The sequence below is a fragment of the Zootoca vivipara genome, chromosome 2 (genome assembly GCF_963506605.1).
Source record: "Zootoca vivipara chromosome 2, rZooViv1.1, whole genome shotgun sequence".
Lineage (NCBI taxonomy): Eukaryota > Metazoa > Chordata > Lepidosauria > Squamata > Lacertidae > Zootoca > Zootoca vivipara.
The window spans coordinates 61,115,023-61,131,608 of record NC_083277.1 but is presented as its reverse complement, the minus strand read 5'-3'; the positions used below and the strand labels follow the sequence as shown (position 1 = coordinate 61,131,608).

At 42.1% G+C, this 16,586-nt stretch overlaps 1 protein-coding gene across 1 annotated transcript in view; it reads left to right on the top strand.

Annotated features, from left to right (window-relative positions):
• The window catches only part of GALNT10 (polypeptide N-acetylgalactosaminyltransferase 10), a 41,267-nt gene extending 26,748 nt beyond the window's left edge, over window positions 1–14,519 (top strand). The window contains exons 9-12 of the mRNA XM_035105724.2: window positions 1,752–1,973; window positions 3,589–3,705; window positions 5,540–5,689; window positions 7,658–14,519. Of these exons, the coding sequence (XP_034961615.2) occupies window positions 1,752–1,973; window positions 3,589–3,705; window positions 5,540–5,689; window positions 7,658–7,825 (657 nt within the window). The 3' untranslated portion in view covers window positions 7,826–14,519. The remainder of the gene's footprint in view (window positions 1–1,751; window positions 1,974–3,588; window positions 3,706–5,539; window positions 5,690–7,657) is intronic.
• The last annotated feature ends 2,067 nt before the right edge of the window (window positions 14,520–16,586 follow it).

The following is a 16,586-nucleotide window of genomic DNA, read 5'->3' as shown; positions in this document are numbered from 1 at the left end:
CTCTGACGTGGCCTTTCATTCGTAGAGCAGCCGCTAACACGCAGCGGCAGATCCCGCCGGGCACCCCGGTCGCTCCTCCTTCCTCTGAGCCTTCAACGCCGGCAGCCTCTTTGTGGCATCCACCACTGCCACCCCAGCACACGGGCCCCGCCGCAACTGGGAAGTCTTCCCCGGGCACAACCGCTTCTACTGCGGAGGCCACCTCATGCTGGCATGGCACAGTCATGTCTTCCTCATGCTCGGCCTCATTGTGGTCACCAGTGGCCTCTTCTTCACCTTCAAGTGAGTCAGTGAGTGAAGGAGCAGAGAAGCCCAGGCTCAACCCACCCAACGCCCCTCCTGCTTTTGGACATTTATTTCCTTCCTTGCAAAACCATGACCTCGCTTTCCAAGCTCAGCCCCCAAAGGGGTCTCATTAGCCAAAAGCAGGCCCATACTTCCCATTGAAATACTTATACATTTATGTTGATTAAAATCATTATTCATTTTAAATACAGTGGTACCTCAGGTTACAAATGCTTCAGGTTACAAACGCTTCAGGTTACAGACTCCGCTAACCCAGAAATAGTACGTCGGGTTAAGAGCTTTGCTGCAGGATGAAAACAGAAATAGTGCTCCGGCGGCGCGGCGGCAGCAGAAGGCCCCATTAGCTAAAGTGGTGCTTCAGGTTAAGAACAGTTTCAAGTTAAGAACAGACCTCCGGAACGAATTAAGTTCTTAACCAGAGGTACCACTGTATTGTATTGTTTTTCCTGTTGTTGTTTTTGTGCACTACAAATAAAAAATGTGCAGTGTGCATAGGAATTCGTTCATATTTTTTCAAGCTATAGTCCAGCCCCCAATAGTGTCTGAGGGACAGTGAACTGGCCCCCTGTTTAAAAAGATTGAGAACCCCTGTTGTAGACAATACTGAGCTAGATAGATCAATACTTTGACTCAGTATAAGGTAGTTTCATTTGTTCCTGTTGTAAGACACTCATTGGATTAGGTTGCTGCACTATATTAAGACCTGAACAAGGCTATAAGAATGGCTGTTGGTTGAGCTGGCTGCCACATTTTGATATCATCCTTTATCTTTATATTTCTTTGTGTTAAAAACCCATTAGCATGACAAACATCATCCTCCCAGTGAAGGGCAAATGTTAAAAATAGGATGATTCCTTTAACTGACAAGACATATGAAATCAGATTGACCCACATTAATATACAGTATTCTTCAGGATGATTCAAAATATGTACACATGAGGATCTTCAGTGTTACTACCCAGAAATTCAAAGTTTTCCCTCTCACATTAGTGAATTTTCATATGCAAAGATGAGTGCTTTTATTTGGTATTAAGAGATTTGTATTTTAAAGAAGGGTAGATACTCCCTCTGGTGGAAAAAGACAGTACCCGAAGAAGAAAAAACATGACTGAAAATTCTTCTCTCTCCCTCAGTCACAATTAACTACCTAAAGAACACAATTGCTTTTAAAGTTCTTTTTGATGAAATAGATGCTCAGGGTCCAGTTTAATTCAACCTTTATAGAATGTTCTGGTTGTCTGACTCCTTGGAAGAGCAGTTGTCTTACTGTACCATCTGATTGGGTTTGGACTTATTAATGTAGTATTTCAGAGTCCATAAAGCCCTTTATGCGTGCCTCCATGTAAGGCAGCTAATTAATCTCTCATATGTGCATCCTGTATAATTCAAATTTATGGATATGCGTTTTTCAATTCTTCATTTCAAATATATTGTCACCTATGTAGAACCTGAAGCGTGTTGCTGAGGTGTGGATGGATGAATATGCAGAGTACATTTACCAGAGGAGACCTGAATATCGGCATCTGTCTGCAGGAGATGTGACTGCTCAGAAAGAACTTCGCAGTAATCTCAACTGCAAAAGCTTCAAATGGTTTATGAGTGAAGTTGCTTGGGACTTGCAAAAGTTCTATCCACCAGTGGAGCCTCCAGCAGCTGCCTGGGGAGAGGTTGGTTCATTCAGGAAATTCAACTGTATCAAGAAGTCCCAGCCATGCCATGGTGTATGGCTGCAGATCAAACCACAGGATTTCCAGTACCCACTGAGTCCTGCTTTAAGTGAAATTGTTGTGCATGTTTACTTCTGTACATACCCGATACTTGATGGTACAGAACTTTACAGAAGGGATGGGAAACCTGAGGCCTTCCCAAAGTTGCTGGACTTCCAACTCCCATAAGTGCCAGCCAACAGAGCCAATGATCATGTATGATGGGAGGTGTGATCTAACAACACCAGGTTCCATATCCCTGTCATACAGAAATTTAGTGGATGTATGTGAAGTGTAGTTGTTTTCGCTACACTTCAGAATCTATTAGCAAAAAGACTAACTTTACTAAAAAAAAACACTATTAAAAACAATACACACTAACTTCTGGGGTATGTTTGCTCCTTAAGATTTACTTATTCTGACAACCCATTATCAGGTTTAAACCTTGCCGATCAGAAGGTCGGCAGTTCGAATCCCCGCAACGGGTGAGCTCCCGTTGCTCAGTCCCAGCTCCTGCCAACCTAGCAGTTCGAAAGCACGACAAAGTGCAAGTAGATAAATGGGTACCGGTACAGCGGGAAGGTAAACAGCGTTTCCATGTGCTGCTCTGGTTCGCCAGAAGCAGCTTAGTCATGCTGGCCACATGACCTGGAAGCTGTACGCCGGCTCCCTTGGCCAATAACGCGAGAGGAGCGCCGCAACTCCAGAGTCGGTCACGACTGGACCTAATGGTCAGGGGTCCCTTTACCTTTAAAAATGGTTAGTAAATCCAAGGCTTTGATCATTTCTTTTTTAATATCACTGCCTTCACACTTCTCCACTGAAGCCACTTTTTAAATAGCTCTCAAGCTCAGATGTGTATTCAACATGCTGCTGCTTTTCCTTTAAGGCACAGAGCAGATTGTTCCAAATCCCATTTCTTGGCTTCTCAGTTCTTGAGCATTCTTGTCACATCCACACACATACATATATAGAAATCATATTATCTTGTGTCTTTGCATTTATGCCAGCATTTGCTATGGGATAGCATGGGCGGCTGCCTGTATTTCAGCCCCGTTTACGCACATTTAATATGTGTGTATATGCACATCGCACTGAACCTGGAAGTGACCTGGAAACATCATAAAGACATCACTGAAATGTGACTAAAAGGGCAGAATGGGGTGTTTGCAGGCTTTTTTGGTGGGTTTCTATTATATGCGCGGTACCTCAGAATGTAGCCCCCATGTAAGCAGGGGGCCAACCCAGCAGTTCAAAAGCACACTAGTGCAAGTAGATAAATAGGTACCGTTGCGGCAGGAAAGTAAATGGCGTTTACAGGCTCTCTGGCTACCATCACGGTGTTCTGTTGCACCAGAAGCGGTTTAGTCATGCTAACCACATTACGCGGAAAGCTGTCTGTGGACAAAAACCGGCTCATTCAGCCTGAAGCGAGATGAGCGCCACATCCCATAGTTGCCTTTGACTGGACTTAACCGTCCAGGAGTCCTTTACCTTTTATTTGTACTTCCATTTCCTTGACTGCCACTATGTCAATAAGTTAGATGCAAAGCTAATCAGCAACTTAATCTTTCAGGTCCGTAATGTAGGAACTGGCCTCTGTGCAGACACCAAACATGGAGCCCTTGGTTCCCCACTACGGGTTGAAGCCTGTGTGAAAGGCAGAGGAGAAGCTGCCTGGAACAGTGTGCAGGTATTTGCATTCTTTTTTTAAATAATTATCTCATTCTTAGTGTTTCCATGGGCAGTTTTAGAAAGAACTATTTTATGCAAAGTATGCATTACTGAAATACCACAATAGCTTCACTAATGTAAGACTAAGAGGGGGTTTGCTAGGGAAGTAGAATGTAATCTGATGGTCTAGATCAGGCATCCCCAAACTTCGGCCCTGCAGGTGTTTTGGACTACAATTCCCATCTTCCCTGACCACTGGTCCTGTTAGCTAGGGATCTTGGGAGCTGTAGGCCAAAACATCTGGAGGGCCACAGTTTGGTGGTGCCTGGTCTAGATATTACACAGATGCTAATTATCAAGCTGAAGGGCTTGGTATGTAAGCACATCTGGGGTGCAGGAGATGAGTACTTTAAATTATGTGCATGAGTGCTATGGCAGAAAACCAGTATTATCTGGAGCCAAATCCTGAGGTGAATAGAGAGGAGGCAGACAGGAAAAGGTTAATAAGACACTAGTCATGCAACTGTACTATGCACTGACATTATCATTTCTAAGTATCTTCTGAAACACCATATTAATCTGCTACTACATCCAGTGATCACTTAGTGTCGCAGGAGGTATAATTAACACTCCAGCAGTGGATGCTAATGAGAGATTAAACTGGTTAGGGAATATTTTCACCGAATATTTTCATTTCTTAATGTATAAGATGCAAGAAGTGACAGCTTTATTCTAACATAGTATGTAAAATGAGAAGTTGCTGACTACCGTTTCAGTTGCCTAGAAATGGAAAATTAAACCAACTGACTTTGAAACTACCATATTTTTCCATGTATAAGACTATATTTTTTCCCTAATTTTTCAAGTTTAAAATTGGGGCGTCATCTTATACACGGATAGTGCATATGGGGGATTTCTTTATTTGGAGTCCCCAAAAATAGGAGTCGTGTTATACACAGGGGCGTGTTATACACGGAAAAATACGGTAAATCCAAAAGGCCTGCATGAGTTTTATATGCAATTTATGTTGAGTTGTAAAAATTAATGTGGGTGCTGAAATATATTTTTGGTCTAATTCTTCCATAAAGAGATTTCCTTTGTTGTTTATTAATACTAACAGTAGCAGCATGAAGCAGTTGCTTCCATGTCTTCTCATTACTGAACTGGTGTGGTCGTACTTCAGAGATATCCCTGCTGTCCTCCAAAAGAATACAAGCCTATAGAGCTCCAAAAACCACACATTGTAGAACTGCTCTTACTGTAGTGAATCTTGTTGTCTCTCGTTTTTCTTCCTGTTGTTAAATCTTTCAGTGCTAGTCAGTTTCATCTAAGGGAAATTACTGTAACAGATTGTTGGTTATGGTCAGCTAGGTTTTGCTACAGAGTAGACCCATTGAAATTAATAAGCATGATTAGGTTAGGTTCATTTTATTCACTTGGTCTGAATAAAATTTAAAAAGCACCCTATATTAGTTCCATTTCTTTTCTTTCCTTATATCTATTTTATTTATTTAATAGATTTATATCCTATTTTTTTAACTACAGTCTTCAAAGTGGCTCACGATACTTCAAGAGCCACTTACATAAAACAAACAAAAATCAATCTGCTCCATTTGAGCAACTGATGTTCTTTTCCACAGGGCAACTGGTATTAGATGGTCCAGGGGGGCGGGGAGGGGAGGCTTGTGTTGCTTAACAATGCCACCATTCTATTTCTGTATTTCTTGCCCTGTCCTAAGGAGAGGGTAGTTGTTCTTCACACTGAGTAGCTCTGAAGGGCAGGGGTGCATATAACAAAGTCTGATTTTTTGTCCTCATCGTTTGTTCTGAGGGTTTGATATTTGTCCTAACAGGTGTTCACATTTAGCTGGCGAGAGGACATCCGTCCAGGAGACCCCCAGCACACAAAGAAATTCTGTTTTGATGCTGTTTCCCACAACAGCCCAGTGACTCTCTATGACTGTCATGGAATGAAGGGGAACCAGCTATGGAAATACAGGAAAGTGAGTGTGTTATTACTCAGAATGTAGAAACCATTACTTCTGCATTATGGTTACCTGTAATATCTTGAAAAATATCATTCATATTGTAATGTTTTGTCCCTATGATTGCAGCTGGGTGGAACCCCCTTTTTATTAAAAGAACAATAGGGCATAGTACCAGAGATAGTAAATAAACCTGCTTGTTGTAAGTGTACCATATGAAGTGGTATTCAACTGTTGAAAATGTGTTGAAGTTCAGCGAGGTGTAGCCCAGACATTTCAGTGCCACCCTTGGATACAAGCAAGAGTTGAAGACGAGGACAGTAAGTTAACAATATGCTTGCACGAAACACTATTCCAAGTGAGGTCTAGTGGATAACCTGTTGGATTTGAATAAGGGAAGAGTGGTTTTGTTTATCAGTACTCTGTTTTTTATTTCAGTTGTGAAGATACCGTGTTTCCCCTTTTTTAAGACACCGTCTTACAACTTTTTTTCCTCAAAAAAACACATGGTGGCTTATTTTCAGGGGGTGTCTTTTTTTTAAAAAAGTGCCGGTACAACTGGGTCCCACTGGCTCAGGATGCTCGGCGCTCTCTTCCGCGCACATTTTCTGCCTCTTCTATTCTCTCCCTTTCCCCTCCTCCCCATCCTGAGTCAAGGGCTCTCCTTCCTTGGAGACTTCTAAGCAGAGGCTGGATGGCCACCTGCCTAGGAGACAGACGTGCACAGGGGGGGGTCTGTGAGGTGGATTTAAACCTCGTAGGATGCCGGAGCAGGAGGTATACACGAAGCTGCCCACCGTCATGTCGGTGTAGATGGGATTGCGCTGGTCGCAGTCGAACTACTTGCGGTTGGGTGGGAGGCTGCTCATCTCCCTCAGCAGCTTCAGGTGCTTCTACTCCTGCTTCGGCTTGGCGCTCGCGGCCATGGCTTCGGAGAAGGGTGCGGCCGTGTGTGTGTGCGCGAGGAGGTATAGAGGCTGCTCCCGGGGCTCTCTCACGCCAGCCAGGGAATGAGGAGGGAGGCCGGGACCCATCCCGCTCCGAGACACTCATGAGGGAAGCGCAAGGGGGACGAGGCTTGGGCCTGCGCCTCTGGCGCGCGCAACCCCAACTGACGGACCAACGGAAGGAAAGGCAGGGAGGGGGGAAAGGGAAGGAGGGGGAGGGGAGCGACGTCAGCTCTTGGCGAGGCGGCCGGGGCGGCTGAATGACGAGCCGAAGAGGAACCTGTGCGGCACCTTTTCTCTGTCCGGAGGGGGGGGGGAGAGAGAGAGACACGATCACAAACATACAGAGAGAGACAGACGCGCACATAGGGGGAGAGAGAAAGAAAGACGCACGGGGAAAGAGAGAGAGAGAGGAGAGAGAGAGAGACACACACACACAGAGAGAGTGTGGCGCTGCTTTGCGCTTTGTCAGCGCTGCAGCCGCCGCCGCTTCCGAGCGCCATCCCGACCTGGCAGGCTTCCTCCTGCCACGGCCAGCATTGCAGGAGCTGGGTCCTGCTGGCTTGTGCCCTCAGTGATCCGTGTGGCAATGCTGCACGCTTTATCAGCGCTGCAGCAGCCGCCGCTGCTTCCGGGCACCGACCCAACCCGGCAGGCTTCCTCCTCCTGTTGCGGCCGGCGTGCTGGGTCCCGCTAGCTGGCTGGGGTGCTCGGTGGTCTTGCTCCGCACGTCGCGGAAGTATGGCTTATTTTCGGGGTATGTCTTACATTTCTCAAATGATTAAAAACCCTGCCATGGCTTACTTTGACTACGTATTAAAAAAGGGGAAACACGGTAGATATATTTATTTAATTAATTTGTTTGAAATTGCTTAGCTAAGCAATATACAATAAATGTGGAGAAATGCTACTTCTAAACAAGAGCTGCTGTTAGATGATAAGTAATAAAATGACAGATATATTTTTCTTTGAAGCTACTTTCTGAAGTCTGTGGCATATATTCAAGTCCAGCAAACTGATTTCTAATTTTCATCCTTAGGACAAGACTCTTTACCACCCAGTAAGTGGCAGCTGTATGGACTGTAGTGAGAGTGACCGAAAAATCTTCATGAGCACGTGCAATCCTTCCTCTCCAACACAGCAGTGGATATTTGAACACACAAATTCAACAGTCTTGGAAAACTTTAACAAGAATCTTGACCTTTAAAGACTATATCTATATGTATATATTACAGCTATAATTTTTACAGGGGAGATGACAAATTTTTTAAAAGAATAATTTTTTAAAACAATAAAAGGGAAAATCTCAGGAGAGGGTGTGACTATCAGGCCAGTCTTTACTTTGATGATGCTGCATCCCATTAACAAGATATCTAGAAATCTATATTGCTATAATTACATCACAGATTGAAACCTAGTTCTCTAATGCAGGACCGCATCCTTTCATAATCTTCTAGTTTTTCAGCTATTAAGGTCACATCTAAGCCAGCGTATTTTTCATAAGGTTAATGTGCAACTGTCATGAATTCTGCACCACATTGTCTCAAAGCCAAACCCATAGATCCATACAGCAGCCAAGGATAAGTGTTATGATAATGCATATCTCCAGTCTAGATGGTTTAAGAGCGGTATTAGCACTGGCTTTTTACACTGACCCTTAGTTTTGGTGGCATGAAGTTGTTCATTGCACCAGAGCTCCTGAATAGAGCCGATCCCTACCAAGAGAGAGGTTTGCCGTTGGTGGACTACAAACCCCATGGGGATTAGCTGCATAAGGAACTTCCAATTGCAGCCAATCCCTGTCAAAAGCTGAATGCAAACCCCTTTCATTAGGCATCTTCCTTTGCAGCCTGGCAATGTTAGGTTATTAGCAGGTAGGTGGCCCGACCCAACAGTCAAAGTAGTCTACCTGGGAGGGAAGGGGAACTCAGGATCCCACCCACCAGACAGATCCTCTGCCAGACCCCTGAGTTAGGCAAATCAGCTGAGTCATGGATAATTTACTTGTTCATGGACATATGACTTTAACTCAAAAGACTCAGTTATACAAACAGAACTAGGGCTAAAATTCTAAGATCACTCCATGAAATTTAATTCCCCAGTAACATGGGTGAGACCTTCTTCCAAATCAGTATGTTTTAAGATTGCAGTGAAATTCTTACTTAGTGACCTACCTGTTAAACCAATTTATAACATCCAGCCACACCTGGGACTGCATGCAGAACATTATCCTACAATAAAATGACAACTGCAGTGCTCTACAAAAGTAAAGGATTCATACAGTGCAGCATCTTTCACACTTTAGGCCTCCCTGTATCTCATTCCAAATGACTTAAATGATCATCTTTAAAATCTTCATTGAAAATAACTGTTTTTCATATTCACGAATTTGAATTTACAAACTCCCCAGTTCTGTGTTAGCTGCAGTTTTACCCAGCATATCCCATTGTCCAATATTTTTAGGTTAGTGAATTGGGCAAATGGATCACTAGCCAAAACCAAACTGATTGCCTTTTTCCCAGTTTGATGTTAATTCCTTATTTCTCATTGATGACTTTCCCCCTCCACCTGCATATTTTAGGTATTTAAAGTTGCAGACTTCTGTCCCCTTGAGAATAAATCAACCTCAATGGGGCTTCCTTCTCAGGAGACGTGTTGGGATAATATTTTACAGCACAATTCTGTTGGCTTCAGTTAGACTTTGATATCATTAGTTTTTCTTGACGTAGTTAAACCTGCATTTTTGTTCAACTCAGGCTAAGATCTGTTTTTAAATTTCACTAGTGATAGATGCTTTCCCGTGGCGATTTTTGGAGGATTGCTTTTAATGCCTTCCCATGTGTTAGCAGGTGCTAATTTGCCTCTTCCAGTTCTACCTCACTAGTCTGTCACTGGTTATCAAAACAATGTCTCATGGTACACTCAGAAGATCAATTCATACTTAGATTTATTTATTTTGTTCAGTTAAGGGAAATAATCCACAAGCAGGGATTTCCTGTTAAGGACACCCATATGAAAGAAAAAAGCTGTTCTGGGTGTGAAGGCTTCCTTGTGCATATATAGACTGCTGATCATGACCTCTTTCCTTTATTTCTTCCAACTCTAATTTCTTTTCCCTCAATTCTGATCCCATGCTAGCTGAATTTTCTGCTCCTACTTTGTTCGTCATCCTTACGTTTTTCATCAAAAGTAATATGTGTCAAAGAATTTAGCAAGCTAGTACACCTTCAATTAAGAACTAGTGCTGTTTGCAGTGGGCTACTAACCAGATGGCAAAGTAACTGGAATTTAAAAATCTAAAAGGCCATTAATTCATATTTCATATTCCCCATTTAGCTGCAGAATCACATACCCTTCTACTTACTTCCCATGATATTTTTGTTCCCTGCATTGTTTTCTCTGCAATAAGCAGAGAAATGCTTAGTGCAGTGGGCCTAGAGCAGGCATCCCCAAACTTTGGCCCTCCAGATGTTTTGGACTACAATTCCCATCTTCCCCAACCACTGGTCCTGTTAGCTAGGGATCATGGGAGTTGTAGGCCAAAACATCTGGAGGGCCGCAGTTTGGGGATGCCTGGCCTAGAGATATGGCTAAAAGTGAAGGCCATTGTCTACGCAGGGTGAAAATGTAATTAAGCTGAATAGTCAATACATAGGTTGAGTTTGAAATAGTGTAATGTTTTAGTGTTCATGCAGTAGTAATCTTTACAACAGTCCTGCAAAGTGGACCAGTATTCGTGCAAGGCTGTCTAACAAGTTCATGACTGAGGTGAGACTTTAATTTAGGGAGTTTTTATCTTGCAATCTCAGACACTTTACTATGTTGCTCCAGGAAAATTTATGTGATTGTTACTAACCTGCTGAAACCAAACACAAAAAGCCAGATGTTACAATATTCTTAAGAGCTTCCTCTCTGCAGCAATATAAATATTTGTCAAGTTACAAAATATCTTAAACATATAATTTAACTCTGGCTGAGTGGCTATCTCTGCACATAAGTAATGCATTCGACCCTGGAAGGCCAAGGCAATGGTTTGAAAGCATTGTTAGCAGGCCACCTGCTGGTTGAGAAATGAAAATGCATTTTACTACTTTTATCTGTAATTAATCTGCTTTACAGTGGTACCTCAGTTTATGAACACAATTGGTTCCGGAAGTCTGTTCATAAACTGAAGCGTTCATAAACTGAAGCGAACTTTCCCATTGAAAGCAATAGAAAGTGAATTAATCCGTTCCAGATGGGTCCGCGGCGTTCGTAAACTGAAAATTCGTAAACCGAGTTTCCACTGTATTTATATTCATAATATCTACAGCATGAGTCAGATTTCAATGCATGAAATCTTAACAAAACTGAAAATACTTTGCTCTTGAATATTTTAGGATGTGGAGCTAAGATTCTTGGTCACACTTCAGTCACTTGACCTCAACTTCCTTGTGCTAAGCAAAAAAAAAAGTTCAGTTGTGGACACTGAGGCTTTTAGAGGAAAGCAGTGTGCACAGTATTAACATGCACATTGCCTTCCGTGTTTTGTTCATACTTTTGATTTCAGCATAATTGCTGCTTGAGAAGCACCTCCACAGGATGGATCAATGAGAGTGTAGTGGGGGGGGGGTGACGGTGGGTAGGTTGAGCAAGCAGTTAGTGTGAAGTGGCTCCCTACGTGGTTGTAGTGATTTCAGCATGGCATCTCAATTCAAAAATCTGAATGTTTTCAATGGTTTGGTTGAAATGTGTGGATTGAAATGTGTCTGCTGCTAGCAGTGATATTATCTGAATCCTTCAAAGCCATCTAAATTTCTTGGCTGCAGGAAATAACCCCATCTGGTTTAGAAACTTCTTGCATTCAAACATACACCTTTTGTGGTCTTTATTAATGTTATCAAAATCAAATTTAACAGCATCATTAAAATAAAGAAGTGCCTTTTTAAATGCAAATGTTCAGCAAGTACCTAAACTTGAACAATTTCCTAGTGCCTTGGACTGGAGTGGGATGTGGGACGTAAAAGAGTACCGTACAATGTGCAATCAGTGATGTTTTAGGAAGATTTTTATGTTTAAATATCCAATTTCAAGTTCATATTGTAGAATGGAAAGTTTATGGTCTTGGTTTAGAAAACCAGTTGCTAAGTTTCATTACTCAAAACAAAAATGGTGTAAAGGACATGAACGAGCATCCCTATATACCCATGATGGCTAATTCTGACAGTTTCGTAAGTGGCTCCTGATCCCAAATGTTGGCATACAAGCATACAAGGTTCACCATGCAGTGTCTTCCACCAATAGTCTGCAACACATACCAAAATAAATCAACAGGGTAGCTTCCATAAAATGTATGGGTCACTCATTAGAAATATTTGTCAATATCTAGTCCAGGCTTCCTCAACCTCGGCCCTACAGATGTTTTGAGACTACAATTTCCATCATCCCTGACCACTGATCCTGCTAGCTAGGAATCCTGGGAGTTGTAGGCCAAAAACATCTGGAGGGCCGAGGTTGAGGAAGCCTGATCTAGTCAGTATCATAACAGAGAAGCAGTAAAGCAACTTGTTTCCACCCTTAAATACCTTTTTCACAATGGTATCTGTTTCACTCAACTGAGCAAACACCTAAAAGCGTTTGACCCAAAAGCCTCTATACAGCATATCCCAAGCAGTTGAAAGGTTAGCTATCAGGACAATGTGTGAGTACAGTGTTCCTGTAGGCCATAGTGGTGTGACACAAGTGGCTTTATCATTACAAGGATTAGTGGGCTATATAAAAATACATATTTTCACCATCAAACAGCCTCGGTCCTGTATACCTGAAGGAGTGTCTCCACCCCCATCGTCCAGCCCAAACCCTGAGGTCCAGCACCGAGTGCCTTCTGGCAATTCCCTTACAGGGAAATAGGCAGAGGGCCTTCTTGGTAGTGGTGCCTGCCCTGTGGAACGCCCTCCCAGCAGATGTCAAGGCAATAAGCAACTACTGTATATTCCTGCGTATAAGACTACTTTTTAACCCAGGAAAATCTCAAAAGTCGGGGTCGTCTTATACGCCGGGTCGTATTTCTTATACGGCGAGTTTATCCCAAAACACTATATTTTAGCTGGAAAAGTTGGGGGTCGTCTTATACGCCCAGTCGTCTTATATGCCAGAATATACGGTATTTTACTTTTAAAAGACAACTGAAGGCGGCCCTGTTTAGGGAAGTTTTTAATGTTTGATGCTATATTGTTTTTGATATTCGGTTGGAAGCCGCCCAGAGTAGCTGGGGAAACCCAGCCAGATGGGTGGGGTATAAATAATAAATTATTACTATTATTATCAAAACAATACTGCTATTTGATTAGGTTTTTGCTCTGAAGCTGTGATGTAAAAAAAAAAAAGATCATATCTGAAAAGAACAGAAGACTTACAGTAGTTTGCTTTATGTTTCATAGAAATACTCACAATACTAACATGGATATAACCACCCCTGGTTTAAGACAGTCTAAACTAGTGTAAGCAGTCTGATTAGCTTCTTAATATACTGTAATATCAAAACTAGCTGAATTCCTACCAATTTCAACAGGACTTGCTGCTTAGCATGTACAGAAATGCTCAAAGGCCTTGCTGCAGAGTCCTTCTGGGCGCTCTATCAAATATGAAGAAGAGTTCTAGAAGGTTCCTTAACTTGCTATAAACATTGAGGCATTTTCCACCAATTTTATTTCATTGGAAAGTGTTAGGAAGATACTAACAGCATAGAGATGTCTTCTCAACTTTGTGAATTTGCTTCTGTTTTGTGGGTAACCATGTCCAAAATTAGATGTGATGGCAGCAAACAAATGGGGGAGTCTTAAGAACAAAAAGTGTACCTGTGAGAGCCTGTGGAAAGAGTTTGTGTGCAGAGAGAACGAGAAAGCGCTGAACCTTCCCCACACCTGCCACTCACCTTCCTGTGCCCCATTCATCACCGGTTCTTTGTTTCCCAGCCAGGCTCATTTCTTATATCAGAGCCTAGATGAGCAAAAAGTGACACGAGGGGGACAGCCCACAAGGAGATGCTCTGAAGACAGGGTGAGTGGTTAGGGTTTAGAACTTCTTCCCAAATAAACCTTTTAAATTATATCTGATACAAATTGCTTTATTTGTGATGGGAGGTAGAGAAGTGGAGCTGCAAATACTCACATGTAGTTTGGATTTAGATTTTTCTAGGGTCTCAGTGTTATAAACTCTATATGATTTCTAAGATGTCACATGTAATCATATATGGAACAAGATGACAATTTAGATAAAAATTCATTACCCATTAATAAAAGGCTTTTTGACCTGCATTCTGTTCAGGACCATCCTAATGCTTCTGTAGTCACCCAGAGATTTCCAGTTTCAATTTGATTAGGCTAGCACCATGCAAGCACACTCCATTGTTGCAAATAGGTAGGAGCTTTTTATCCCAAATAAAATTATATTAACTAAGTTAATGACATTGCATTGTATAATCAAGCTAACTGGCTTAGGTTGCATTCTTAACACCACTTACCTGGGAGTAAGCCCATTGACTTCAGTAAGCCTTACTTCTGAGAAGAAATTGTAAGGATTATGTTGGAAAACACCATCTCTCTTCCAACAATAGTATCAAGTGGCCAACTATGTTTTGAGATAATGCTATATACAGGGACTCTTTGTTTCAACATTGTAATGCATGCTTAACAGATTGTTTGAAATTGGATGTTGTAGCATAAACCAGTGTATTTATTTTGTGCATCTCAGGACACTGTCCTATTGTGTTGGGGGAAGGTAAAGGATGTCTAGCACTTTAATTTAGAATCTTTGATAAATTGGAAATCATTTGGGTGTAAGGTATAGTGTTTCTAAGAGATGAATGGACTTTCTTTTATAATATATTTAAAATAAATTTGTATTGTGTCTTTTTCTGAAGATCTTTGGAAGTGTTCTGTTTTGCAGTAACCAGTGTTTTATGTGGATACTTGGAGAAGAAAATCATATCTTCTGGATTGAAAAGTGTCCTGAGATCATATTGCCTTCCAAAATGCACTCTCCAGTAGCTTCAAATTCCAGACTACTGCAGACATTGACCTCTTGGTTTTTATCACTTTTTCAAAAACATCAAGTATTTTTTCTGGAATTTGTTATACTTAAACATGAGACTTAGAGAGTTGGGGTGTAGTGAGTTGTAAGAACTGCCTCTCCCCACATGAACCATCTGAGACCTTCTTCAAGGGAAGTGTGGAAGGTGACTACATAAAAACAAGCTTTTTCAATAGTGGCTCCCCATCTGTGGAATGTTCTCCCCAGCGAAACATGTCTGGTGCCATCATTGTTGGTTTTTAGGCTCCAGGCCGAGACATTTTTATTTATCCAGGCTTTGATTGTTAAATTAGCTTTTATTCTGGTACTCCCCTTTTAGTGGGGTAGGACTTTATCTTGTCTTGTTGGATGAGCATTTGACGAATGTTGTATGTCATTTAAAATTTGGCTTTTAATTGATTTTATCTGTTTGTGTTTTAAGTTGCTTTGAGACGTCTCTTGTATCTAGCAACTAACAAATGCAATACATTATTTTTAGTCCACTTATATTCCGCTTAAAACCAGTGTCTAACATTAAACAATCAAGTTAGAGATACAATGGATAAAATTTAAATTCACCACAAAATCAGAAAGGCTTGTTTTAAAAACTCCAACTCCAAAAAAAAGAACAAATTCAGCAAGTTCAATAGGGGAGGGCCTGTCTGAACTCAAGAGGAAGAGGGGTCCACAGCATTGGCTCCACAATACTGAATGTGCAGCTCTGGTAGATGTGAGCCCTGCATCTCAACTATGGTGGTCTGCTGACAGCAACTCTCCTCGACCTCATTGATCAGGCAAGGATATAATGCATTGCAATCAAAGTATCCGGGGGCCCAAGATGTTAGGAGCCTTATGAAGTTTCCAGCCCCTCATGTACATAGACATTTGGTTCATGCTACAGTACATGTATGAATGGGGTTTGACTGAAAAAAGCTGGCTACTTTGGTCTAGGGTGAGAGAAAGGTATCTCTGCTCCCCCTTGGATCCCAGGAAAGTCCTGTCTGGGATTAGAGGTAACCTAAGGGAGAGTGGTGGCAGCTACTGAAGAACCTCTGGCATGTCTGGTTTACCCAGATTAGCAGTTGGGGAAGGGAGTGGAACTCTTCTCGCCCCGCCAACCCATAGCCAAAACTCAAGTTTTTTGGCCCTCATTCAGTCCACCACTCACCCATACAATGGTCCTGAACAGGCATCCCCAAACTGTGGCCCTCCAGATGTTTTGGCCTACACCTCCCATGATCCCTAGCTAACAAGACCAGTGGTTGGGGAAGATGGGAATTGTAGTCCAAAGCATCTGGAGGGCCAAAGTTTGGGGATGCCTGGTCCAGATCATGCGAAACTCTCCTGACTCAGATGTTATAAATAGAACTGTCTTTCATTGGTGTACTAATGACTCTTTGCACCCAAACCCCTAATGACGGGTCCCAGTGGATTCATACAGATGTTGAACATCATTGGCGACAAGATAGTTCCATAGTACAGCATAGTACAAAGATCATAGGGCTGAAAACACATTTTTCTTACCTGCTGATTTCTGTTTAATAAGAATACTAGATTATATTCCTTATATCTGGGATGATGACTCCCTCTGCTGTATTATGCAGGTTAACTGCAGTCCACAGTTCATGGAGAATGCTAAACAATTTTTAAAAAAAATCCCCTTCAAAATCTCAAAGCCCACACACTTGTTCTGGTCCCATACATACCCATTATATACTTCTATTTAAACTCAGAGGAGTTCTGCAAACATTTGTATCAGTATCCTGTTATGTGGCCAATCCACTCTCTGTATCACTTAGCCAATCCTAATGCAATAATAAAGCCATTCTTGGAGAACTACCAGCTCTTAATTAAGACTTTTCGGGCGGATTTGTCTCGTTTGCCTGTTCCCGATTCCAGCTCCAAGCGTGCCTCCGACC